At 44.0% G+C, this 26657-nt stretch overlaps 2 protein-coding genes and 1 pseudogene across 3 annotated transcripts; all 3 read right to left on the reverse strand.

Moving 5' to 3' along the window:
• Nucleotides 1–1258: 1258 nt before the first annotated feature.
• On the reverse strand, nucleotides 1259–5914 carry LOC142655970 (nuclear factor 7, brain-like). Of its 2 annotated transcripts, none has more exons than XM_075830721.1 (2): nucleotides 5808–5914; nucleotides 1259–4249 (listed from the first exon to the last, which is right to left on the reverse strand). In XM_075830721.1, exon 2 carries the CDS (start codon nucleotides 4206–4208, stop codon nucleotides 2649–2651), a length of 1560 nt encoding a protein of 519 aa, XP_075686836.1. In that variant the 5' UTR covers nucleotides 4209–4249; nucleotides 5808–5914; the 3' UTR covers nucleotides 1259–2648. The 2 variants fall into 2 exon arrangements, with proteins under 2 accessions (XP_075686836.1, XP_075686837.1); XM_075830722.1 differs by lacking the exon at nucleotides 5808–5914 and adding an exon at nucleotides 5683–5701.
• Nucleotides 5915–14859: 8945 nt separating this feature from the next.
• On the reverse strand, nucleotides 14860–15788 carry LOC142656672 (olfactory receptor 1L4-like; annotated as a pseudogene).
• A 9564-nt stretch (nucleotides 15789–25352) lies between these two features.
• Nucleotides 25353–26285, reverse strand: LOC142656673 (olfactory receptor 2L3-like). The gene has a single exon (XM_075831599.1). It carries the CDS (start codon nucleotides 26283–26285, stop codon nucleotides 25353–25355), a length of 933 nt encoding a protein of 310 aa, XP_075687714.1.
• Nucleotides 26286–26657: the final 372 nt, after the last annotated feature.

The raw sequence follows: 26657 nt of genomic DNA on the forward strand, positions 1-26657 counted from the left end.
TTAGTGGATAAAAATAGCGATCTTATTGGCTGTCAAGAGCAAATCATAATAGGCATTCAAATGTTTTGTTGCCAGGAGCAACTGCACCGACTAGTACTCCACTTTTGATCATGCGAAGGTCACGGTTAAGTTGCGGGTTATTCAGTATATTTTCTGTAAGTCCTACCTATACGAGCAGGGGCCATATTACAACCTGTGAGGACGAACTAATGGTGGTTGTATCGGATGTCACTCAGCCAACTAGGTGACGATAATATTTATGTGGCCATCGAGCGTGTAATATTGTGACATCCCCATAATGAAGGGCGATTATCATTTGTAAGACGCCATCTTGGAGCCGCAGTCACACACCGCGTTTCCTGCGGTACGTTACCCTGACAACCAACCGGTCCATAAAACCGTATGCAGTCCTATATAAGATGACGCTGTAAGGCTACGTTCACACGCAAAACGGCTGTAAAATACGGAGCGGTTTTCAAGTGAAAACAGTCTCTGAATTTCAGCTGTTTTATAAGCATCAAACGTTTTTTTGCAGCCGTTTTTTAGAGCTGTTGGGAAAAATGGCGTTTCGTTCCGACGGGGCGTTTTTCATTCTGTCAATAGAAGAACAGCTCCAAAAACGGCCGCAAAAAAATATTTGATGCTTAAAAAAACGGCTGAAAATCAGAGGAAGTTTTCCCTTGAGAACAGATCCATATTTTACAGCCGTTTTTCGTGTGAACATCGCCTTACAGTTCCTTCAGGAGTCGTCTTGCCAGGACACGTAATGAGGCACCGGACACAATCTCCTCCGCTTCCTCCATAGATAATATTCTTGTTTACACTGGTCCTCTGTATTTTGGGTGGTGACCCCCTTTACATGCAGTTTCAGTTATGTGGTTGTACTTGTGCTTCCTGTCCACTAGGTGTCACCACTGAGACATTATAACTATTATACATTGGGATGAAGAGGGGGTTTCTTTGGGACCACCAACTCCTATCTCATCATATGGATATATACACCCGACCAGAGCTAATCATGAGGTCTCCTCCCAGGAATAGTTCATAACGAGACAACATGGGGGTCCCAGCGGTCATAAATCTACGCCAGATCCTATATATGTAAAGTGGGAGGACCCCTCTAATGTAAAGCCGTGGTCTGATGACAAGATTGCCCTTGATATTTAGGTGGAGTCATACGTTTACTCCCCCCGACATGACATACGACCTATAATGGGGGAGGGGGGGCGGAGTCAATGAAAAGAACGACGCCAATGTGTAACGCCAAAACGAACGTTTATTGTAATTATACAACTGTTACATCAAATGTTTAATAAATGGAAGATTTACAAGCGGCCAATCGGATTTCAGAGTCTACTAGACACTGACGGTAGACTGGGACGGCGTGTATTTGAGCGCAGTCATGTGACACCGCGAACATCCCTACAGAGAAATGCCTCACAGCTGTGCCCGTCTTATGGGTGACAGCTGCCGTAAAGAGAGAAGCTGCAAAACAGACGGGAGGGGCAATAGCAGCGCGCTGCTTGATCGCTGTGGGTGCTGGAAGCAAAACCAAAGCCGCCAGTGACCAGCGACAGTGGCCCCATCCCCCGGGATCTTACCGCGTCACTTCCATAGATAAAACAAGTTCTAACAAAACAAAGATGACGGAAAACAAAAACCTTCACAAATCTTCTAAAACATTATAGCTTCACTATTACAGGATTACATCATGTCTTATACTCCAGTCACATCCAAAGCTGCATTCACAATGTTGTTCCCCTGACCCCTGGAGCTCCCACAATGCTCTGCACTCTGGAAACGTGGGACAAATGGTCCCTCTACAACAGAAGTCCTGCCTCCCTCTCCCACAATGCAGCACAGCATGTTCTTTACACACCCTGAACCACCAGGGGGCTCCAGTGAGACATGAAATCCTGCAGCCTGAGCGAACGGGAAACCTGAACTATTAACGCAGCTCTGGATGTGAATTTGCAAACGTATTAAACAACATGTATTTAGCAGTGGAGCTGTGGTTTATAAACGGACCCTTCACTAGACGGGCACTAGAGGTCTCGGCCGTTTTAATAGTGCGCCGTACTGTACGATCTGCACCAACACAGAGCCGGGAACTTCAGCGTCACAAACGCTTGTAAAATAACGCCGACTCTCCAAATACTTCGCTTTTTACTTATTTTGTAGATATGGCGCAGTTTTGCGTCTTTCTCTAGTCATTCCCAGAGCTGTTTTCAAAATCATGCTGGTTGCCCTTGGAAACAGACAGCGCTTAAGCTCCACCCTGTTGTCAGACTGTCCTCACAGCTGAGATCTAACTAAATAACTGTCATCTGAGTTCCCACAATGCATTGCTGAACCTAGCTTTAGATGTGACCAGAGAAGAAAACAAAAATCAGTAAACGATAAGTAAAGCAAAAGTGTTCACGGATCATCCTGGTGTCACCGCCATGACTACAATAACCCTTTCATGTGACATTTTTGAAGAATTTTTTAATCTTGGCATTTGAAACAAAATGTCTGCCGCCGCTTCACGCCAATTACAATCCAATCTTGACTCGGCGTCTACAGAACGAGCTCTAAAATAATAAATTTTTGAAACTTTTTGAATTTCCGGGCATTAATATAATACAAACATTTTACATCCAGGTCTTTTAAGGGTTGATCTTGATCCAGCCGCCAACCAGGTAAAACGCGGCGTGGATCGGCTCGGTGAACCTGGTGGTGAAGGTGTAGAGGTGCGCCACCGAGGAGCAGATCTTGTAGAAGGAGATCCGTCCGGCCTCGTAATCCAGATACACCGCCACTGCCGTCATGGTGGATCCCCCAGATTCAATCTGCCTACGTTTGGAGTTGTGACAGACTACTACGTTTCCGTGGCCCCAGGTCAGGCACCAGGACTTCTGGTTGTAGCCTATAGATGTGTCCTTCTCCATGGAGGGATACGCCACGCCGACGCGTTTCACGCCGCTCCCGTCGCTTTTCACTTCCCAGTAGTGTCTTCCGGACGAGAAGGCCGACTCGCTGAGAACGTGGCTGCACTTGATGCGTCCTGGGCTCGGTTGCTTTCGTTTGCCTTTGGTCGCGGTACACCTGACGGCTTTGCGGTTGGACGACACTCTGAGGTAGTTGCTCGCCATGGCGATGTTCAGCAGGACATCGGCCTTGTACTTTAGATGAAGACAATGAGTGGACCACAGGGTCGAAACAAATTTTTCAAAGTTTTCGATAGTCTTCTTAAACTGCAGGGAGACGAGCAGCAAGTCGACGCTTTGGAACGCTCGCTGTTCCGTTTTCTGCCTCTTATTGCGCGGATGATGACGCGTTTTATCCTGCAGGACGAGCAGCGGATCATTCTGGTCACACAAGTCCTCGACCTGCTTTATCCGTTGGGACAACATGTCGTTCTTCTTCTCTAGAGAAGCGATCTCCTCTACTATTTCCCTAAAGGCTTCTTCTTCCTGGCGTTCAATATAAGTCTCCATTTTCGTCTCCACTTCTCGCAGGAAGACAAGGAGGCCCCGGCACAAGGTTCCGACTTCATCTTTCACCTCTTTCGCTTTTACTTTGTTTCCCCTCATCGCCCCCTTTAGGTCATTTCCCCTTTTCTTCAGCCTGTCGATCTCCGCCTGCATGTGTCCCGCAATCTCCTCTAGCTCCTCCCTCCTATTTCGGGAGGCGGTCTCTAGCAGCTCCACCAAGTGACCCCGGTGATCGCCGGTTACGAAACACAGCATGCAAATGAGAGCCTTATCCGTGGTGCAGTAAAACTTTAGGATTTCGCCGTGGACGCTGCAAATCCTGTTCTGCAGAGGGCGTGTAACGTCGGCGAGCGCGTGCTCCATGCTTTTGCTGTGGACCTGCAGGTTTTTCTTACACAATAAACATTCACAATGAAGGCAGATCTTTACCGCGGGGCTCAGGTCCTCCAGACAGTAGGCGCACGAGGCTTCGCCGAGACAATGGTGATTCTCCACCGACTTCCAGTTCTGTGCGATGCTCTGCAGCTTGGTGTTAACGTTCAGCGGGGCCTTGGTTTTTGCCGCTTGCTTGCACTCGGGGCAGCGGTATATCCCGCTCCCGCCTTCTGTACTTATGTGAGACTCAATGCAGTGGCTGCAGAAGTTATGTCCGCAGGATAACATCACCGGGTCTGTATAAATGGTGGAGCAGAGAGAGCAGGTGATCTCCTTCATTAAGAACAAGTACGACATTGTTCAAGCGGAATACAGCGCGAGGTAATGAATGTCCGAGGCTGGAGGAGAGAAGAACAAAACAAGTCGTAAACACCGGCTGATATTTTACCTGTGTCCCATACAGTACTCCCATTTAGATACTACTCAGTGCCCCCATCTAAAGCTATAAAAACTCCCTTGTTTATAAGACAAAGCAGTGGGGAAGGGCTCCTGCTGCAGCCAGTTGCCTAACGGACGGATGTGAGCTTAGTGAAAAGGAGGGGCTAATGGCGGATCTCCAGGGACATATACGGAAGAAATCTTTAAAGGGTAACTAAACTTTTAACATGGCAGAAGTTTTGATAGGTGGGGTTACGGGCACTGAGACCCCTACAGTTTGCTAAAACAAAGTGGCAGAAGATAGATATGAGATAGATATATAGATAGGAGATATATATGAGATAGAGAGATGATAGATAGATAGATATGAGATAGATAGATATGAGATAGATAGATAGATAGATATGAGATAGAGATAGATAGATATGAGATAGATAGATAGATATGAGATAGAGATAGATAGATATGAGATAGATAGATATGAGATAGATAGATATGAGATAGATAGATAGATATGAGATAGATAGATAGATATGAGATAGATAGATAGATATGAGATAGATAGATAGATAGATATGAGATAGATATGAGATAGATAGATAGATATGAGATAGATATGAGATAGATAGATAGATAGATGTGATAGATAGATATGAGATAGATAGATAGATGTGATAGATAGATAGATATGAGATAGATAGATATGAGATAGATAGATAGATGAGAGATAGATAGATAGATATGAGATAGATAGATAGATAGATAGATGTGATAGATAGATAGATAGATAGAGAGATAGATAGATAGATAGATAGATGTGATAGATAGATAGATAGAGAGATAGATAGATGTGAGAGAGATAGATAGATAGATAGATAGATATGAGATAGATAGATAGATGTGATAGATAGATAGATAGATAGAGAGATAGATAGATAGATAGATAGATATGAGATAGATAGATGAGAGATAGATATGAGAGATAGATAGATATAAGATAGATATGAGATAGATAGATATGAGATAGATAGATAGATATTAGATAGATAGATATGAGATAGATAGATAGATAGATAGGAGAGAGATAGATAGATATGAGATAGATAGATAGATATGAGATAGATATGAGATAGATAGATATGGGATAGATATGAGATAGATAGAGAGATAGATAGATAGATAGATAGATAGATAGATAGAGAGATAGATAGATATGAGATAGATAGATAGATAGATAGAGAGATAGATAGATAGATAGATAGATAGAGAGATAGATAGATAGATAGAGAGATAGATAGATATGAGATAGATAGAAAATAATGATAGATAGATGAGAGATAGAAAGGATATAGATAGATCGATAGATAATTGCTGACGACCCCCAGTCATGCACATTATTTATTATCTGTGTTGTTATTTGGGTGCCGGGTGATTATCGCTCCCGTGTTCAGCATTATCTGCCTCCAGCCCCCGGTATGTCCGGCCGGCTGGGAGCATTTCCCTCTCCCTACTACTTACTACAATGACGTCCCGGACAACACTGCGCCGAGCCAGCCTTAGCAGGGTCCTACAGAAACTCCGGCAACCAATTAGTTTGCAAGAGTGAACTAATCAACCAATCAAATCGTTTCTCTGTTCATTTACTAGCCAATTCTTAAGCGCTCAATTTTGCCTATCGCCGATTGGTCAATCAGAGTTCTATGTTTACCTATTCCAATTGGTCCTCAGTTGATTGGCTGTTGATGCAATCCCGCGTTTTGTTCTCGACCTATCAAAGTGAACGTTATTCCTGCGATGCTGGAATTTCTACCAATCCAGAGGCAGTTTATCAGTTGACGTGACGACAAACAATTTATCAGTACGTTGGGGTGCGGTGACGTTTACCACCATAAACGTCGAGTAAACGTTATAATCACCTCATACTTGGGCTACGGGAAGGTCCGGGGCCTGTCCACTCATGTCCTGTGTTATAGCTGCACTGTCGTGTGGAATTGTTTCACAGTCATTATAATCTCTGTCACTGGCTTTGCAGGATTTGTTCATATCAATATATCCTGACAGGACTGGGGCCGGACATGAGGATTACCTCACAGGTCTGATAAGCCTTCCGATATTTTTAATCGACAGGCCAATCGACATAAATGAGGAAAAATTTCCACACAGAAAATCTCGTCCTGTCAAATATCCAACAGTCGCATTGAGCGCCACATAGACATTACTCAAATGAGAGCGATGTACGATAAGGGTATGTGCACACGAAATCGACAATTGCGGCTGAAATTACGGAGCTGTTTTCGGGAGAAAACAGCTCCTGCATTTCAGACGTAATTGCTCGTACTCGCGTTTTGCGAGGCGTCAATTACGGCCGTAATTTGGAGCTGTTCTTCATTGAAGTCAATGAAAAACGCCTCAAATTACGTCCCAAGAAGTTTCCTGCACTTCTTTGACGACGCTGTTATTTTACGCGCCGTCTTTTGACAGCGACGCGTAAAATTACAGGTCGTCGGCACAGTACGTTGGCAAACCCATTGAAATGAATGGGCAGATGTTTGCCAACGTATTTGAGCCGTGTTTTCAGGCGTAATTAGAGGCGTAAAACGCCTAGTTTACGCCTGAAAATAGGTCGTGTGAACCCAGCCTAAGGGTATGTTCACACGGCAGCGTCCATAACGGCTGAAATTACGAGGCAGTTTTCAGGAGAAAACAGCTCCGTAATTTCAGCCGTAGTGGCATGTTGAGGCGCTTTTTGCTGCGTCCATTACGGACGTTAAATGGAGCTGGTTTTCCATGCGGTCCATGGAAAACGGCTCCATTTACGTCTGAAGAAGTGACATGACACTTCTTTGACGCGGGCGTCTTTTTTACGCCTCGCCTTTTGACAGCGGGGCGTAAAAAAAAATTACCGTGTGCACAGAACATCGTAAGACCCATTCTAATGAATGGGCAGATGTTTGCCAACGCTATCGAGCCTTATTTTCGGACGTAAATCGAGGCGTAAAACGCCCGATTTACGTCTGGAAATAAGCCGTGTGAACATACCCTAATAGTTACCACCAGCAACGAAATAATCAAATAAACGGTCATTATTCACACTGCGTCCGATCCTTCTGTCGGGGGAATACGGAGTATGAGATGTATACGCCCGACGAAGGCTCTGACATATGTCTCTGTAGGTATACACTGCCATACATCGGCCATATTGTTCCGGATATAAAAACCATATACCGCGCAATATAATTATTTTTTTTACTGTATCCCTCTATTGAAAAAATTTGCTGTGGTTTTGTGATACAGTTATTGGCCGCGCGGTTTTTACAGCTTTATACTCCTAAAACCGCGTCAATTCACAGTAAAAAGCGTGCGGTTTAGCTGCTCGTTTTTTGACGGCGCGGCACTCTACCTGATTGCGCCCTAGTGTTTATTTCTTTTTTGCTTTTGCCAACTAGTAGCCCATATAAAATACAATAATCTTATCGTGGGAGATTTACCACGTGAAATGTGCCAAAAATGTGTCATAAGTGGTGCGTACCCAATTTGTTATACGTTTTAGCCATTTTTTGCACCTTTTTCAACAGTTTTGATTAGTGTCTAGAAAAAAGGGCGTGGCTAAGAGGGGTCATGAAATGTGCCAGATTTGTTAATGGCGTGCCCATATTTTTTGGCGCAAAATTTTGATTTAAAGTACGCCAGCCATGGGGTGGCATAAGGGAGAGAAATGTGTCTAACATGCCAAGTCGGATGCGCCAAATTTATCATAGAGCCTGTGTTACCAAATTTGGCGCAGTTTCTGCCTGTCTAGTTTTATACGGCTTATCTCTAAGACAGTAATAATCAATCTCCCTCATAGGGTTGATGGGTATAAAAGCGACCCTCCGGTCACAGGACGAAATTATAAATATGATGGGGTATATGAAGTAATAATATCTGATGCCCTCCAGTTGTCCCCCCTCTGCCGTGGATCCGCCGTTTTAGGGTCCCCTCTGTGTTGTCTCAAAATAGCCGCAGCGCTTCTCAGACTTTTGAGACAAAGTCACTCCCTCTGTTCACGGATTGGCTGGAGCTGCTCAGGTGAGCAGCTCCGGCCAATCCGAGAACTGTGGGAGTGTCTCAGACTCTTAGTCTAAGAGGCACTGCAGTCATTTTGGGACAGCACAGAGGGGACCCTAAAACTGTGGATCCACGGCAGAGGGGGGACAACTGGAGGGCATCAGATATTATTACTCCATATACACCATTATATTTAAAATGACGTGAGCAAGTTTTCCGTGGACGAGTTTCAGTGTGAATTAGCATGGGAAAATCGAGAAACAAATGGACCGCGACGGATCAGTCGTTTTGCGAACCTGCAACACGACTACAACGATAATATTTATTGCTTCATAAACGATACGATCAGCCGATGAATAAGCGTTTGCTCGTTCATCGGCCGATCGCTGCACGGTTTACACAGGACACAGATGGGGAACGAGTGTTCACATAACTGCTCGTTTGGCCGATCATTGGTCTGTTTTAAGTGGAACGTCAATATCTTACTAAATAAATCTACGGCCAGTATTAGTCTTGTACTCTGCTGACCTCAAAACGGTAAGATACGGTAAGAAAAACATTTGCCGAGACCCCAGTCCAGACAAGTTCAATCCCAGTCAGGTCCTAAGTATTGAATCTTTTCCTACAGGAAAATACTTTTGGGAAGTGAAAACCAGAAAGGCTGGACTAAAAGCCGTTGGTGTGGCCTATCCCGCCATGGAGAGAACCGGTTTAAAGGCTTATTTAGGATACAATGAAAAGTCCTGGTGTTTGATCTGGGGTCCTGGCCACATTGAAGTTTGTCACAACTCGGATTGTAAACAGATTTTATCGAATGATTCTCCCATGTGTGTTGTTGGAGTATACGTAGATTACGAGGCTGGACTGCTCTCCTACAGACTTTGTGCACGAGTTGAACACCTGAACACCATCACAGCCAAGTTCTCCGAGCCTCTTCATGCTGCCTTTTATGTAGTTGACAGCTGGATCAAGATCAAACCCCCAAAAAGGGGTATCTAAGTTATTGCAGCAGACTCTCAACTTTTCATACTGTAGAGGTGGGTCTTGTTGCATACAAAACCTTGCCATTTTTATTTTATCTACTAATTGGTTTTCATTGGTTGTCATAGCAGAAAGTGTTTTAGCAGCAGGATGGCTTTGTTATAGCTCTGCTATTTTGTTATATTCAGCAGGCCTCTCCCTGTTTTAGATCTTTCTTAGTAGGTAAAAGTGGAGTTCCATTTTGGGGCTAGTCTTGAAGTATATAATAGGGATTTGCTTTAATTACAGTTCGATAATTTGATGTTACGGGAAATGCTCCAATACTATGCAGCGCTTCCAGGGAGAATTCTGTTTACCGGTGATTTTCCTGAGAATTCGTTTTTGCCGATGTTTATATTTGACCAGGTGGTTGTGGATAAAGTCAAACAAAATCTGCAAAAATCTATTAAACGGTTTGCAACCTATACCTAGTCTGCTTTAATAGTTCTTGTTTATGCTATTTTTAGTCTGTGAAAAGTTAGCTCATGAATTATCATTGCCAAATAATTCCTAAGTTCAACCATACCCATTGCTTTGACGCATAAAACTAACATGCAAGTATGCAATCTCCATAGACAAATCAGAAGAATCAGCTCAATGACTTTCAATGTGGTTACTTAGGACTTTATAACTCCACTCCTACATCAAAACGGCACGTGTCCCTGCACCAGCACAGAAATCACCTTGTCGCAAGAACATTATAAAAACACAATCGTTATAAAGCATCAATTAAAAACGCACCAAAACTGCACGTGTAAAATTAACCTCAGAGATAAGTTAACAATAAATAGGTAGATAGGGCAGTGTAATTGAATATCTACCCATATCCCCATAATAATAGTTATATTAGGGCCCCATGCACGCGACCGTAAAAAGTCTCTGTAATTGTGGACCGTAATATGGTCCCCAATTATGGACCCGTTTGGTTCTATTGGGCGTGGACACCTTTCCATATCGCTACGGATAGCTGTCCGTGCCGTAGAACCGCGGCAGTAATTATGGAGCATGTCTTACTTTTCGTATTTTACGGGCCTTACTTTGGGAGCATGGCCTGAAAATGCGGCCGGCATGCCCGCAATCGCGGGCCATGATTACGGGCATGGCCGTGTGCATGAGGCCTAAGGAAGGAGAAAATTGAAGGAAAATCCATGAAACAATTATGATAGATTTCTCTGTTTCTCGAACCAACCAGATGTTGTGTTGTTCCAAGATGGCAATTTGCTTTCAGCTCTGTTCTTGACTTTCGCTGTACACATTTGGAGCATAATTGTGCATATTTATCAATGGTGTCATAACAACAACATGTAAGGCTTCGTTCACATCTGCATCAGGGCATCGTTCCGTCTGAGTTTTCCGTTGGATCAGAGTCCTGACTGACACAAACTGAAACCGTAGGTTTCCGTTTCCATCACCATTGATTTCAATGGCGACGGATCCGGTGCCAATGGTTTCAGTTTGTCTCCGTTGTGCAAGGGTTCTGTCGTTTTGACCGGATGAATACTGTAATCGACTGATGCAGATGTGAACAAAGCCTTACAAAGGAAAAACGAGACAGTCAATTGTGGAAATTCATCAAAATGGTGCAATTCAACATAACATGTAATTCGACTCACAACAAATCAGACACACCTACACCACCTCATGACTATTATTCTATGCAAAAAATAATGGCGCGAGTAAAAGATGATTGGCGCAACCATTAAGTGTTTATTTACAAACTCTTCTACGCCTCGTCCTCAAACCCCATATGATGACATGGATCATGTCTTTCTATTCGTGTCCTTCTGCTAGAGTCCGTGTGAACGGCATTCTCTCTGACGAGTTTTTAATTTCCAACGGGACCAGACAGGGTTGTCCCCTATCCCCCTTAATTTTCGTTTTGTCCTTAGAACCTTTTCTCCTGACTATTAGATCTAATCCTGACATTGCTGGGCTAATGGTGAGCACGACGGATAATAAAGTTGCAGCCTATGCGGACGATCTTTTATTTTTCTCGACTAAACCGTCCATATCCCTCCCGAACCTAATGCAAGAATTCCAACTTTTTTCTAAACTCTCTAACTTTAAAATGAACTTTTCAAAATCGGAAGCCATGAATGTCCCCCTTCCCTCCTCTACACACCTTAGAACACTCCTTCAGTTTTAAATGGAACAAGGTAGCCCTTAAATATCTCAGGGTTCTTATCTCAGCTGATCTGACAACCCTTTACAGATTACATTTTCCTCCTCTCCTTGCGGATATCAAATCCGACTGCTACATGGATGAAGGGGACTTTTACGTGGATGGGTCGTTGCACAATCTTCAAAATGAATTTTCTTCCCAGGCTCTTATACCTGTTTCAAGCCCTGCCTTTAGCCATTCCTCTCCCGATTTTTAAAGCAGTCAATTCCTTGCAAATTTCATTTATCTGGGCTGGCAAATCACCTAGACTTAAACGCACACTTCTTTGTAGATCTAAATCTTCAGCTCTTCCTGACATTAGGGCATATTATATTGCCTCACACCTCTCGCGGACAGTAGACTGGTGTAGGCAGGCTTGTTTTAAACCATGGGTATGTCTGAAACAAAGTTTTTCTGGTATTCCTCTTTCGGTTCTTCCATGGTTAGACTGCACTTATCTTAAATCTCTGCGCCAACACCCCACCATTGGCCCTACAATATTGTGCTGTTCTATCTCTTCTGTGCAGTCGTGTCTACTCCCTGTTCCATCTTCAATGTATCCCATTTTGGGGAACCCACTTTTCCCTTCGAGCCTGGAAGATCCAATCTTCCAGTCTTGGTTTGCCTCTGGCCAGTTTAGAGCTTCTCATTTCCTGTCTTTCTATTGCGGATTTGTCCCAGATACCTGACCTTAAAGAGGCTCTGTCACCAGATTTTGCAGCCCCTATCTGCTATTGCAGCAGATAGGCGCTGCAATGTAGATTACAGTAATGTTTTTATTTTTAAAAAACGAGCATTTTTGGCCAAGTTATGACCATTTTTGTAGTTATGCAAATGAGGCTTGCAAAAGTCCAAGTGGGTGTGTTTAAAAGTAAAAGTCCAAGTGGCCGTGTATTATGTGCGTACATCGGGGCGTGTATTATGTGTGTACATCGGGGCGTTTTTAATACTTTTACTAGCTGGGCGCTCTCAAGAGAAGTATCATCCACTTCTCTTCAGAACGCCCAGCTTCTGACAGTGCAGATCTGTGACGTCACTCACAGGTCCTGCATCGTGTCGGCCACATCGGCACCAGAGGCTACAGTTGATTCTGCAGCAGCATCAGCGTTTGCAGGTAAGATCGACTTACCTGCAAACGCTGATGCTGCTGCAGAATCAACTGTAGCCTCTGGTGCCGACACGATGCAGAAGCTGGGCGTTCTGAAGAGAAGTGGATGATACTTCTCTTCAGAGCGCCCTGCTAGTAAAAGTATTAAAAACGCCCCGATGTACGCACATAGATTTCTAGGGTCAATGATCTCATGCATATGGAATGGAGTATTTAACCTCTTGTCTCAATGACTCTCATGACAAGTTCTGTCGCATATGGGCATCCTGGATCTAATTTCAATGCTCGGAATCTTACAAGGACATCCTTCGTGGGATGAGTAGTGATCAATAGCTTGACTGTGGTTTCTTTGTACGTGACGTGGTAGGCTTTTCATCCCCCCGTTCCCTCCCCCCCTTTTTTTTTCTTTTTCTTTTCCTTGTTCCCAATCTGTTTTTGGGGTTGGTATATCTTCTCACTCTCTCTTCGTGAGATTGCTATCCTGGACTGTTCTGCTCACTTTGTATACTATCTTGTACTTTTCCTTTTTTACTGCATATGTACCCTTTTGTACTTTTGTATTCGTTCAATTTTGTAAAATGTTCCTTTTGGAACACAAAATAAAGAAAGTGTTTAGTTACACCCCATGAATGCATATGCCTTCCAGCATTTGAAGACAGTCCATAATATCAATGATCAAAGTTGAGACTATAAAAATTATCCAGGAGAACGACTTACTTGAGAACTCAGTATTCTCAGACTACATCGAATACCCAAGGACATAAGACAAGAATCTTGGGGACATAAGTACTTGAACACAAAGCCTCTGAATCACAGGATCTTAGGAGGTCAAAGCTTCATGTGCATGGTTCTTCACCATTATAGAGCTGCAGGAACATGGAGCTTCATCATCGTAGAGCTGCAGGAACATGGAGCTTCATCATCATAGAGCTGCAGGAACATGGAGCTTCATCATCGTAGAGCTGCAGGAATATGGAGCTTCATCATCGTAGAGCTGCAGGAACATGGAGCTTCATCATCAAAGAGCTACAGGAACATGGAACTTCCTCATCGTAGAGCTGCAGGAACAAGGAGCTTCGTCACCGTAGAGCTTCAGGAGCATGGAGCTTCATCACTGTAGAGCTTCAGGAGCATGGAGCTTCATCATCGTAGAGCTGCAGGAGCATGGGGCTTCATCATTGTAAAGCTCCAGGAACATGGATCTTCATCGTAGAGCACCAGGAACATGGAGCTTCATCAATGTAGAGCTGCAGGAGCATGGAGCTTCATCATCATCGAGCTGCAGGAACATGAAGCTTCATCATCGTAGAGCTACAGGAACATGGAACTTCATCATTGTAGAGCAGCAGGAGCATGGAGCTTCATTGTAGCGCTGCAGGAACATGGAGCTTCATCATCGTAGAGCTGCAGGAGCATGGAGCTTCATCGTAGAGCTGCAGGAACATGGAGCGTCATCGTAGAGCTACAGGAACATGGAGCTTCATCGTAGAGCTGCAGGAACATGGAGCTTCATCATCGTAGAGCTACAGGAACATGGAGCTTCATCGTAGAGCTGCAGGAACACGAAGCTTCATCATCGCAGAGCTACAGGAACATGGAGCTTCATCGTAGAGCTGCAGGAACATGGAGCTTCATCATCGTAGAGCTACAGGAACATGGAGCTTCATCGTAGAGCTGCAGGAACATGGAGCTTCATCATCGTAGAGCTACAGGAACATGGAGCTTCATCGTAGAGCTGCAGGAACACGAAGCTTCATCATCGTAGAGCTACAGGAACATGGAGCTTCATCGTGGAGCTGCAGGAACATGGAGCTTCATCATCGTAGAGCTACAGGAACATGGAGCTTCATCGTAGAGCTGCAGGAACACGAAGCTTCATCATCGTAGATCTACAGGAACATGGAGCTTCATCGTAGAGCTTCAGGAACATGGAGCTTTATCATCGTAGAGCTGCAGGAACATGTCGCTTCATCGTAGAGCTGCAGGAACATGTCACTTCATCGTAGAGCTGCAGGAACATGGAGCTTATGACACATGGAGCGGCAGGAACACAGATCATGGGCAGGACGTCTTGGCAACAAATGCTAACTGCTTGCTAATACAAGTTCGACACGGGTTCTGAATGCAGATCTATATGTGACTGGAGATGTGATGTAACAGAATATCAATACAGCAAAGTATTTGTCCTTCAAAAATAAAGGGCCCCAAACAAGTAGAGTAGTGATAAGAGACATCTAACATGTTCTATTTAACCCAACTAATCTCAGCAGAGCCCTCTTCACCTCTTTGTTCCTAAGACTGTATATTAGTGGGTTTATCATGGGGGCAACTATGGCATACAGTACTGTGAAGACCTGTTCCAGGAGGTCAGAGTACTGCGATGATGGCATCACTATCACCATGGCCACTGTGACATAGTAGATTAAGAGGACAGTGAGGTGGGACGTGCAGGTGGAGAAGGCTTTTTTCCTTCCGTCAATAGATTTAATACCCAAGATGACAATGATAATTTTCACGTACGAAGCCACAGTGCATGCAAATGGACACAATCCAAACAAAAATAATTCTGTGTACATGACAGTAGAAAATAATTTTGTTCCGCTGCAGGAGATTTTCACGAGGGCCTTAGAGTCACAGAAGAAGTGTTGAATGGTATTAGAATGACAAAAGGACAATCCTGTGAATGAAAATAAAAGGAAAAGCCCATTTAAACATCCACATACCCAGATGGAGGCGATCATGGAATGCATGTATTCTCACTCAAGATTAGTTGATAGTGTAAGGGATTACAAATAGCAACGTAACGGTCGTAGGCCATAGCAAACAATAGCAGATCTTCTGTACTGCCGGTCCAGAAAAAGAAGTACATCTGGGTGAAGCATTGACGGAAGGACATTGAGTTGTTTCCAGATAATAATATGTCCAGCAGCTTTGGGATAATGACCGTTGTGTAGCAGATGTCGACTATCGATAGGTTACAGAGGAGTAAATACATTGGGGTGTGCAAGTGGCCGTCTCTATAGATCACTGCAATAGTAACAGCATTCACAAGTCCTCCAAAAACATATAACAAGGTAAACACTGTGGAAAGGAGAGGACTATCCTCTGCTGTACTTGTAAACGGCACAATGCGGAAATATCGAGGGGAGGTGAGGTTCGCCATTACATTTTCAAGTTGCACTATAAGAAAAATCAAAAATTTTAAGAAATGTACACTGGCATTACTACTCCACCACGGACGCTCCGGGCTGAGCTTTGGTAAATGCAATGACAAGCGGCAACCGGGTAGTATGCGAAATACATATCCCGTTAAGTCTCTAGTTCATGCTAAAGCAGAACTTCTTGTAGGAGGACCACTGACGGACACAGTGCTTACCAGTTATCCATTTTATCATCACGAATACCATAGTTCTGGGTTGTCAAGCAAATTGTTAAAAGATATGTACACATTTGAAATAGTTTAAAAAAATAAATAAGCTTTCTATTAAAAATACTTTTTGAGATACAGCTGCTTTCTATCCTTTATACATAGCAGAATCCGTCAGATCAGTGGGACTGACGGGTTCAGTGTCAGCGGGTCCTGCCTGGATGGAGCTGTTACCGATCACATCTAAGTTCATAACTTACATGTGATCTGTTAACAGGTGGATCCTGCGTTCTGACACGCTGGACCCGCTGTCACTGAACCTGTCAGTCCCGCTGACTTGACAGGTTCAGCTCTCAGCGCATGACACAGCTGCTCTATATACAGGATACAAAGCAGCTGTATAAAAAAACAAATATTTCACAATTATAAGCTTTGCCATGTGGTGCTCCTGACTCACCTGTAGCTGAAATGTTCGGGGCTTCATGAAGTCTTTTGGTTCCTATATATATAGACAGATGACAGTACAGCACAAAACATAAAAATAATAGTAAAACTTGTATAAAAAAGATTAATGAAGTTTTGAATAAGAAAATATAAATAACAGGAGCATCGGACGCAAAAGTGACAATTTTCATGAATATTTCTCTGATCTAACACAATGTTCCAGCAAATTCAACTTTAATGTATTCAAAGAGTTACAGATGGGGAGATGTGCAGGTGATGACATATTTGGCACGTGTTGATGTGACCCGAGTTACATCTCCGGTAGAAGATAAAGGAGTATAGAAGGATATTTATACTTTATAAATCCTCGTGGGACATTCAGACACTGGTAAAAAGTCTATTGGGAAAATGATTAAAATAAACGGAGACTGCCTTTGGGTTTTGAGAACACAGATTTATTTAGATGTGCTGATTTACCAATTATTGAAAACACCTTTTATATTTTAATGTATAAATTAGTGAATTATTGGAGGCTTTTTCATGCTGGGAGGATCAGCTGCTTGTCTGCCTGTCTAACCCCATACAGGCTGCACTGTAATGTGACCGGGATCTAACACACAGAGTCTCTGATTACATTGCGATACAGGGTTTAAAGGACGGGTGTCGCGAAAATTTTTATTTTTATATCAATTTGCTTTTAGTGTTTTATTTAAAAAATGTTTTATTTATTTGTGTGTTTGTGTTTTACTTTTTTTTATTTTGGAACTTTTTCTTGTCTATGCGGGCTGCCATTTTTTTTTTCATCTCTGTATGTGTCGATTAACGACACATACAGACATGGAATACGGCACATACAGCCACATAGTGAATGTGAACGGGACCCGTTCCATTCACTATGCTGTACGCCGTCTGTGTGGGAACGGCGCATGCGCCGCTCCCACACAGTCCAAATGGAAGGTCTTCGGCCAAGCGACATCCGGCTCCATTTTCTTGTGGACCGGAAGCCGCGGCCGGACAATAAGATTACTACTTCCGGTCGCGGCTTCCGGACTTGTGTTCTGATGCATGCACTAAGAGCGGAGGGAGCAGACGGAGCGGACGGACCGGAGGGAGCGGCGGCGGCAGGAGCAGGTAAGTTATGTCTGTGTTTGTTCGTGTTTTACTGTGTGATTACCACTGTATGTAAGCCTACTACACTGTGTATTCGCTCAAAAAATGGCGACACACAGTGTAGGAGGTTTGAACGTTCAATCCCCTCCTTTCTCCTGGCACTAGTCTGGATAAGGGATGGGGGATTGTTTGAGGACGCTAGAGCGAGTGTGTCTTCTCAAATTTTGCAGCATAAAGCAATGTGGTTGCTTTACTACATGCCAATGCTGCAATTTTGGGAATTGCTCCCTCTAGTGACCAGCACAGGGAAATGTTATAAATTAGAATCTAATTTATAATATTTCCTCACTCGTGAAAAAATTAGAACAATGTTTAATCATTTATACACTAACTCTTTAACTAAAAAAAAAAATATATATTTTCTAGCGACACATTCCCTTTAAGATGGAAACAGATTAGTGGCTGACAACCTCAAAGCTATTTTGTGACACCCACAGGAGTGTCATCTGCTACTTTCAATCCCCGGACATAGGAGAAAACTGTGACACCATTATTAGCCAGTGGGACAACTCCAATAGCTCCACTGCAAAATTCCCTAACCTTGTTTATAGTAGTTATATTCTTGTATATAGGGGGCAGTATTATAGTAGTTATATTCTTGTATATAGGGGGCAGTATTATAGTAGATATATTCTTGTATATAGGAGCAGTATTATAGTAGTTATATTCTTGTATATAGGGGCAGTATTATAGTAGTTATATTCTTGTATATAGGCGACAGTATTATAGTAGTTATATTCTTGTATATAGGGGGCAGTATTATAGTAGTTATATTCTTGTATATAGGGGGCAGTATTATAGTAGTTATATTCTTGTATATAGGAGGCAGTATTATAATAGTTATATTCTTGTATATAGGGGCAGTATTATAGTAGATATATTCTTGTATATAGGAGCAGTATTATGGTAGTTATATTCTTGTATATAGGGGCAGTATTATAGTAGTTATATTGTTGTATATAGGAGCAGTATTATAGTAGTTATATTCTTGTATATAGGGGCAATATTATAGTAGTTATATTCTTGTATATAGGGGGCAGAATTATAGTAGTTATATTCCTGTATATAGGGGCAGTATTATAGTAGTTATATTCTTGTATATAGGGGCAGTATTATAGTAGTTATATTCTTGTATATAGGAGCAGTATTATAGTAGTTATATTCTTGTATATAGGGCGCAGTATTATAGTAGTTATATTCTTGTATATAGGGGCAGTATTATAGTAGTTATATTCTTGTATATAGGGGCAGTATTATAGTAGTTATATTCTTGTATATAGGGGGCAGTATTATAGTAGTTATATTCTTGTATATAAGGGCAGTATTATAGTAGTTATATTCTTGTATATAGGGGGCAGTATTATAGTAGTTAGATTCTTGTATATAGGTGTAAAGGATCTGCCAGGCACAGCTTCGGGGTTAACGCCCATAGATAATCAATCTTCACCTGAGTCTATGTCTCTGAGACTGACTCCAGCTTCCACCACTCAGGCATGCAGGCTTAGGAGTGGGAGAGCCTATCGCAGCCTGGCCAGACTCAGCTAGCTCCCGCCCTCTGTCTATTTATACCTGCCTTTCCTGTTCCTCCTTGCTTGTGATTCTTTCCGTGTGGTTTCCTGGCCCAGCTACAGCTCTTACTATTTGATCCTGCTCCATACTGACCCTGGCTTTCTGACTACTCTCCTGCTCTGCGTTTGGTACCTCGTGCTCTCCTGGTTTGACTTGGCTCGTTCATCACGCTGGTTGCTCACGGTGTTGCCGTGGGCAACTGCCCCTTTCCCTTTGCTTTGTATTCCCTTGTATGTTTGTCTCGTGCACTTACTGAGCGTAGGGACCGCCGCCCAGTTGTACCCCGTCGCCTAGGGCGGGTCGTTGCAAGTAGGCAGGGACATAGTGGCGGGTAGATTAGGGCTCACTTGTTCGTTTCCCTACCCCCGTCGTTACATAATCACAAACCCATACCTAGTCTACCCTGGTCCCTTTCACTACTATGGACCCCCTTGAGACCCTGGCTCAGCAAATGCAGGGTCTCTCCCTACAGGTCCAGGCCCTGGCTCAGAGGGTCAACCAGCCTGATGCTACCATGGTAGCCCCCCTCACCTCACCTCTTGAACCCCACCTCAAGTTGCCCGACCGGTTCTCAGGGAACCGGGGGGCTTTTCTCTCCTTTCGGGAGAGTTGTAGGCTTTACTTTCGCTTAAAGCCTCATTCCTCAGGTTCTGAGAACCAGCGGGTGGGTATAATTATGTCCCGGCTCCAGGAAGGGCCCCAAGAATGGGCCTTCTCCTTGGCTCCTGACGCCCCTGAACTTTCATCCGTTGATCTTTTCTTTTCTGCTCTCGGACTCATTTATGACGAGACTGACAGGACTGCCTTTGCCGAGAGTCAGCTGGTGACCTTACGTCAGGGTAAGAGACCTGTTGAGGAGTATTGTTCTGACTTTAGGAAGTGGTGCGTAGCTTCTCGGTGGAATGACCCTGCCTTAAGGTGCCAGTTTAGGTTGGGTCTGTCGAATGCCCTGAAAGACCTGCTAGTTAGCTATCCCTCTTCTGACTCCCTAGACCAGGTTATGGCTTTAGCGGTACGACTTGACCGACGTCTCAGGGAACGACAACGTGAACGTTTATGTGTTTTCTCCTCCGACTCCCCCATTATGCCTTCCGTGTTTCCGTTGCTTCGTTCCTCCCCGGAAGACTCAGAGGTACCTATGCAACTCGGGGCCTCCGCGTCCCCCCAACAACGTAGAGATTTCCGCAGGAAGAATGGTCTCTGCTTCTACTGTGGGGATGACAAGCATCAAGTGAACAACTGTCCTAAGCGTAAGAATGCAGCCGGAGAACTTCCGCGCCTAAGTGATCATCGGGGAGGTCACTTCCCGTAAATATGAAACATAATAAGATCTTGCTTCCCTTTCAGGTCTCTTTTGGTGGTAGGTCTGCTACCGGCAGTGCCTTCGTGGATTCAGGGTCCTCTGCTAATATCATGTCTGTGGAATTTGCTAGGTCTCTTGCTATGCCTTTGATTGATTTGCTTAAACCTGTCCCGGTAGTGGGTATCGACTCCACTCCTCTTGCTAATGGTTATTTTACACAGCATACCCCTGTTTTTGAACTCCTTGTTGGCTCCATGCATTTGGAGCAGTGCTCTGTACTGTTGATGCAGGGATTGTCGTCCGATTTGGTTTTAGGCCTTCCCTGGTTGCAGTTGCATAATCCCACGTTTGACTGGAATACTGGGGAGCTTACCAAATGGGGTAATGAATGTTTGACGTCATGTTTTTCTGTTAATTCTATTTCTCCCCCTGAGGAGGTGAACACGCTACCTGAGTTTGTTCAGGACTTCGCTGATGTTTTCTCTAAGGAGGCCTCCGAAGTGTTACCTCCTCATAGAGAATACGATTGCGCTATCGAATTGGTACCAGGAGCTAAGCTTCCTAAGGGTAGGATATTTAATCTTTCTTGTCCCGAACGTGAAGCCATGAGAGAGTATATCCAGGAATGACTGGCCAAGGGTTACATTCGCCCCTCTACTTCTCCGGTAGGTGCTGGCTTCTTCTTCGTAGGGAAGAAGGGTGGTGGTCTTAGGCCATGCATTGACTACCGTAACCTGAATAAGGTCACTGTAAGGAACCAGTATCCCCTTCCTTTGATTCCTGATCTCTTTAATCAGGTTCAGGGGGCCAAATGGTTCTCTAAGTTTGATCTAGGGGGGGCGTATAACCTTATCCGCATCAAAGAGGGGGATGAGTGGAAGACTGCGTTTAACACGCCCGAAGGTCATTTCGAATACCTCGTCATGCCCTTTGGGTTGTGTAATGCTCCGGCGGTCTTCCAGAATTTCATAAATGAGATTTTGAGAGATTACCTGGGGATATTTCTTGTAGTGTACCTTGATGACATACTGGTGTTTTCCAAGGACTGGTCCTCCCACATTGAGCATGTCAGGAAGGTGCTCCAGGTCCTTCGGGAAAACAAACTGTTTGCAAAAACCGAAAAATGTGTGTTTGGGGTACAGGAGATACCATTTTTGGGTCAAATCCTCACTCCTCATGAATTCCGCATGGACCCCGCCAAGGTTCAGGCTGTGGCGGAATGGGTCCAACCTGCCTCCCTGAACGCGTTACAGTGTTTTTTGGGGTTCGCTAATTATTACAGGAGATTTATTGCTAACTTCTCGGTCATCGCTAAGCCTCTTATGGACCTCACTCGCAAAGGTGCTGATCTCCTCCACTGGCCTCCTGAGGCTGTCCAGGCTTTTGAGGTCCTTAAGAAGTGCTTTATCTCGGCCCCGGTGCTGGTTCAGCCCAACCAAATGGAGCCATTTATCGTGGAAGTTGACGCATCCGAGGTGGGAGTGGGGGCTGTCTTGTCCCAGGGTACCAGGTCCCTCACCCATCTCCGCCCCTGTGCCTACTTCTCCAGGAAGTTTTCGCCCACTGAGAGTAACTATGATATTGGCAACCGCGAACTCTTAGCCATTAAATGGGCATTTGAAGAGTGGCGCCACTTCCTGGAGGGGGCTAGGCACCAGGTAACGGTCCTTACCGACAACAAGAATCTGGTTTTCCTAGAATCTGCCCGGAGGCTAAACCCGAGACAAGCTCGATGGGCGCTATTTTTTACCAGATTCAACTTTTTGGTTACCTATAGGGCTGGGTCTAAAAATATTAAGGCCGATGCACTGTCGCGTAGCTTCATGGCCAGCCCTCCTTCGGAGGAAGATCCTGCTTGTATTTTGCCTCCCGGTATAATCATTTCTTCTATTGATTCTGATTTAGTCTCTGAAATTGCGGCTGATCAAGGTTTAGCTCCCGGGAACCTTCCTGAGGACAAGCTGTTTGTTCCCCTGCAATACCGGCTAAGGGTACTTAGGGAAAATCATGACTCCGCACTTTCTGGTCATCCAGGCATCCTGGGTACCAAACACCTCATTGCCAGAAACTATTGGTGGCCTGAGTTGCCTAAAGACGTTAAGGCCTACGTCGCCGCTTGTGAGGTTTGTGCTAGGTCCAAAACTCCCAGGTCCCGACCAGCGGGCTTACTACGTTCGTTGCCCATTCCCCAGAGACCCTGGACACATATCTTCATGGATTTTATCACCGATTTGCCTCCATCCCAAGGCAAGTCGGTGGTGTGGGTGGTAGTAGATCGCTTCAGTAAGATGTGCCACTTTGTGCCCCTCAAGAAACTACCCAACGCCAAGACGTTAGCTACCTTGTTTGTCAAACACATCCTGCGTCTCCATGGGGTCCCTGTCAATATTGTTTCGGACAGAGGGGTACAATTTGTTTCTTTGTTTTAAAGAGCCTTCTGTAAAAATTTGGAGATTGATCTGTCCTTCTCCTCTGCCTTCCATCCTGAAACCAATGGCCAAACGGAGAGGACTAATCAATCTCTAGAACAATATTTAAGGTGTTTCATCTCTGACTGTCAATATGATTGGGTCTCATTCATTCCCCTCGCTGAATTTTCCCTTAATAACCGGGTCAGTAACTCGTCAGGGGTCTCCCCCTTTTTCTGTAATTTTGGGTTTAATCCACGGTTCTCCTCCGTTGCACCTGGTAGTTCCAACAATCCCGAGGTAGAGGTCGTTCATCGGGAACTGTGCACAGTCTGGGCCCAGGTTCAGAAGAACCTAGAGGCGTCCCAGAGCGTACAAAACACTCAGGCTGATAGAAAACGTTCTGCTAATCCCTTGTTTATGGTCGGGGATCTGGTGTGGTTATCGTCTAGGAACTTGCGTCTTAAGGTCCCGTCCAAGAAGTTTGCTCCCCGGTTTATTGGGCCGTATAAGGTCATTGAAGTCCTCAATCCTGTCTCCTTCCGGCTGGAGTTACCCCCATCTTTTCGTATACACGACGTGTTTCATGCCTCCCTCCTTAAACGCTGCTCCCCGTCCTTGGCTCCCTCGAGGAAACCTCCTGTTCCCGTTCTCACCCCTGAGGGGGTGGAATTCGAGGTGGCCAAGATTGTGGACAGCAAGATGGTCCAAGGCTCCCTCCAGTACCTGGTCCATTGGAGAGGATACGGGCCTGAGGAGAGGACTTGGGTACCCGCCCGGGATGTTCACGCTGGGGTATTGGTCAGGAAGTTCCACCTTCGTTTCCCCAATAAACCAGGTCCACTTAGAAAGGGTCCGGTGGCCCCTCATAAAAGGGGGGGGGGTACTGTAAAGGATCTGCCAGGCACAGCTTCGGGGTTAACGCCCATAGATAATCAGTCTTCACCTGAGTCTATGTCTCTGAGACTGACTCCAGCTTCCACCACTCAGGCTGGCAGGCTTAGGAGTGGGAGAGCCTATCGCAGCCTGGCCAGACTCAGCTAGCTCCCGCCCTCTGTCTATTTATACCTGCCTTTCCTGTTCCTCCTTGCTTGTGATTCTTTCCGTGTGGTTTCCTGGCCCAGCTACAGCTCCTACTATTTGATCCTGCTCCATACTGACCCTGGCTTTCTGACTACTCTCCTGCTCTGCGTTTGGTACCTCGTGCTCTCCTGGTTTGACTAGGCTCGTTCACCACTCTGGTTGCTCACGGTGTTGCCGTGGGCAACTGCCCCTTTCCCTTTGCTTTGTATTCCCTTGTATGTTTGTCTCGTGCACTTACTGAGGGTAGGGACCGCCGCCCAGTTGTACCCCGTCGCCTAGGGCGGGTCGTTGCAAGTAGGCAGGGACAGAGTGGCGGGTAGATTAGGGCTCACTTGTTCGTTTCCTACCCCCGTCGTTACAATAGGGGCAGTATTATAGTAGTTATATTCTTGTATATAGGGGGCAGTATTATAGTAGTTATATTCTTGTATATAGGAGCAGTATTATAGTAGTTATATTCTTGTATATAGGGGCAGTATTATAGTAGTTATATTCTTGTATATAGGGGGCAGTATTATAGTAGTTATATTCTTGTATAAAGGGGCAGGATTATAGTAGTTATATTCTTGTACATAGGGGGGAGTATTATAGTAGTTATATTCTTGTATATAGGGGCAGTATTATAGTAGTTATATTCTTGTACATAGGGGGCAGTATTATAGTAGTTATATTCTTGTATATAGGGGGCAGTATTATAGTAGTTATATTCTTGTATGTAGGGGCAGTATTATAGTAGTTATATTCTTGTACATCGGGGGCAGTATTATAGTACTACTATTTGTGTCCTCCGCTCCAGTTCTAAGTTATAAAATAGAATGCTTTTAGCCAGTTGGCTAGCTATGTAGCGGCATGATTTGCCAAGTCCCTGATATTGCATCTAACTCTGGTTGCATGAATAAGGTAATTGCCATGCAAGGGTGAGTTGATTGGTCAGCAGTCCAGCAATGCACAAAGGCTCCTTTTCTACCTCATGCACAAATAATTGATTAAAGTTGGTTGTAATTTTTATTGTATAATGTAAATAAGTAAAACATTCTGTGCTTTTCATATGTATTCATAGCAGTTGGAGCACGTTTGTTTTAATACAGGGTTGCAAATTGTCTGTGTAGAGTTAAATAATAAAATTCTGTCTGCCTGCAGCCACCACTAGAGGGAGCTTAAGAGCTTACTGCATTCTGTGTGGACCAATGTGTAAGTTCTCTGTAGTGGCTGCAAGCTGAATGTTTTTTGTTTTTTTTATCAATTAACTATATGACTATTCAGGGGATTTGGATCTCTCAGTCAGAAAAACTGAGCTCTGATCACTATAAAGATATGTTGACTTTAGTCAACACAGAGTCTTGGATCTAAAAATTTAATTGGTTTAAAGGGTGGAGATTAATTTCAAGAATTATACTTTAACCCCATTAATCTCCTCACAGCCCCCTTCACATCTTTATTTCTTAGACTATAAATCAGTGGATTTAACATTGGAGTTACTGTTGCATATAATAAAGTGAATATCTGATCCAGAATATCAGAGTATCTTGAAGATGGCAATAAATACACCAATGCAGCTGTGCCATAGTAGAGGATGATGACAATGAGATGGGACGAGCATGTGGAGAAGGCCTTCTTCCTCCCATCTTTAGATTTGATGTGAAATATAACTTTTAATATTTTTGCATAGGATGTAAAACTGCATAAAAACGGGCACAATCCGAAAAAAAATAACTCAAAATAAATCACTAAATAAAATAATTCTTTGCCGGCACATGAGATCTTCGTTAGAGCTTTCGCATCACAGTAGAAATGGGAAATTGTGGTGGAACGACAGAAGGACATCTTCAAGGTCGGGACTGTAATCAAACATGAGTTTAAAGATGCACAAAGCCATATGGCGGCCATGCAGAAGGAGCACACATCTTTACTTAGTATACAGTGATAGTGTAGGGGCTTACAGATCGCAACAAACCGGTCATAGGCCATTGTGAACAGAAGAAGATCTTCTGTCCCGGCAGCCAAGAAGAAGAAGTAGACCTGAGTGAAGCATTGTGGGAAGGACACGTTGTGGTTTCCAGATGAAAGCATGTGTAACAGTTTTGGGACGATGGTTGTCGTATAACATATGTCCACGAAGGATAAGTTACAGAGGAACAGATACATTGGGCTGTGCAGCTGCTCGTCCAGATAGATCAGAGTAACAATCAGGACATTCATGAGTACTCCAAGCAAGTAGATCACCGTGAACAGGACGAAAACGAATGGTGGACTGTCACCCTGGTAGGAAAAGGGCAAAATGTGGAACTCTGTAGGAACAGACGTGTAGTTCCCCATAATACAATGTCCTTATCCTGGAAGAACATAAAATCATCTCAACCGAATTCATCACTATGAAGCTTATCAAAAATAATCCAAAAAGTTCTCATAAATTCATACACAAAAAAGAAAATAAAAAATCATTGTCCTATTACAAATTAAACAAGTCTTATTTCTATTATATCTTTTTACAAGTCTTGAATACTTAGGACATATTTCCCAATTTTTTTAATGTACTAATGGACCCTCTTTGAAAATCAGCGCTTGTGAAGTCCGGTAGGGAACCAAATTTTTGTATGTTTCCAGATGGCGTTCCGTTTCTAATACTGTGTTCTTTTATATGAGTACCGATTTATTTTCTACCTAATAAACATCCTTGGCAGAAGTTTA

This window comes from Rhinoderma darwinii, chromosome 6, assembly GCF_050947455.1.
Source record: "Rhinoderma darwinii isolate aRhiDar2 chromosome 6, aRhiDar2.hap1, whole genome shotgun sequence".
NCBI lineage: Eukaryota > Metazoa > Chordata > Amphibia > Anura > Rhinodermatidae > Rhinoderma > Rhinoderma darwinii.

What these genes read in the sequence shown, in the direction of transcription:
- LOC142655970 (XM_075830721.1), bottom strand. Translation starts at nt 4,208, where the DNA reads ATGTCGTACTTGTTCTTAATGAAGGAGATCACCTGCTCTCTCTGCTCC.
- LOC142656673 (XM_075831599.1), bottom strand. Translation starts at nt 26,285, where the DNA reads ATGGGGAACTACACGTCTGTTCCTACAGAGTTCCACATTTTGCCCTTT.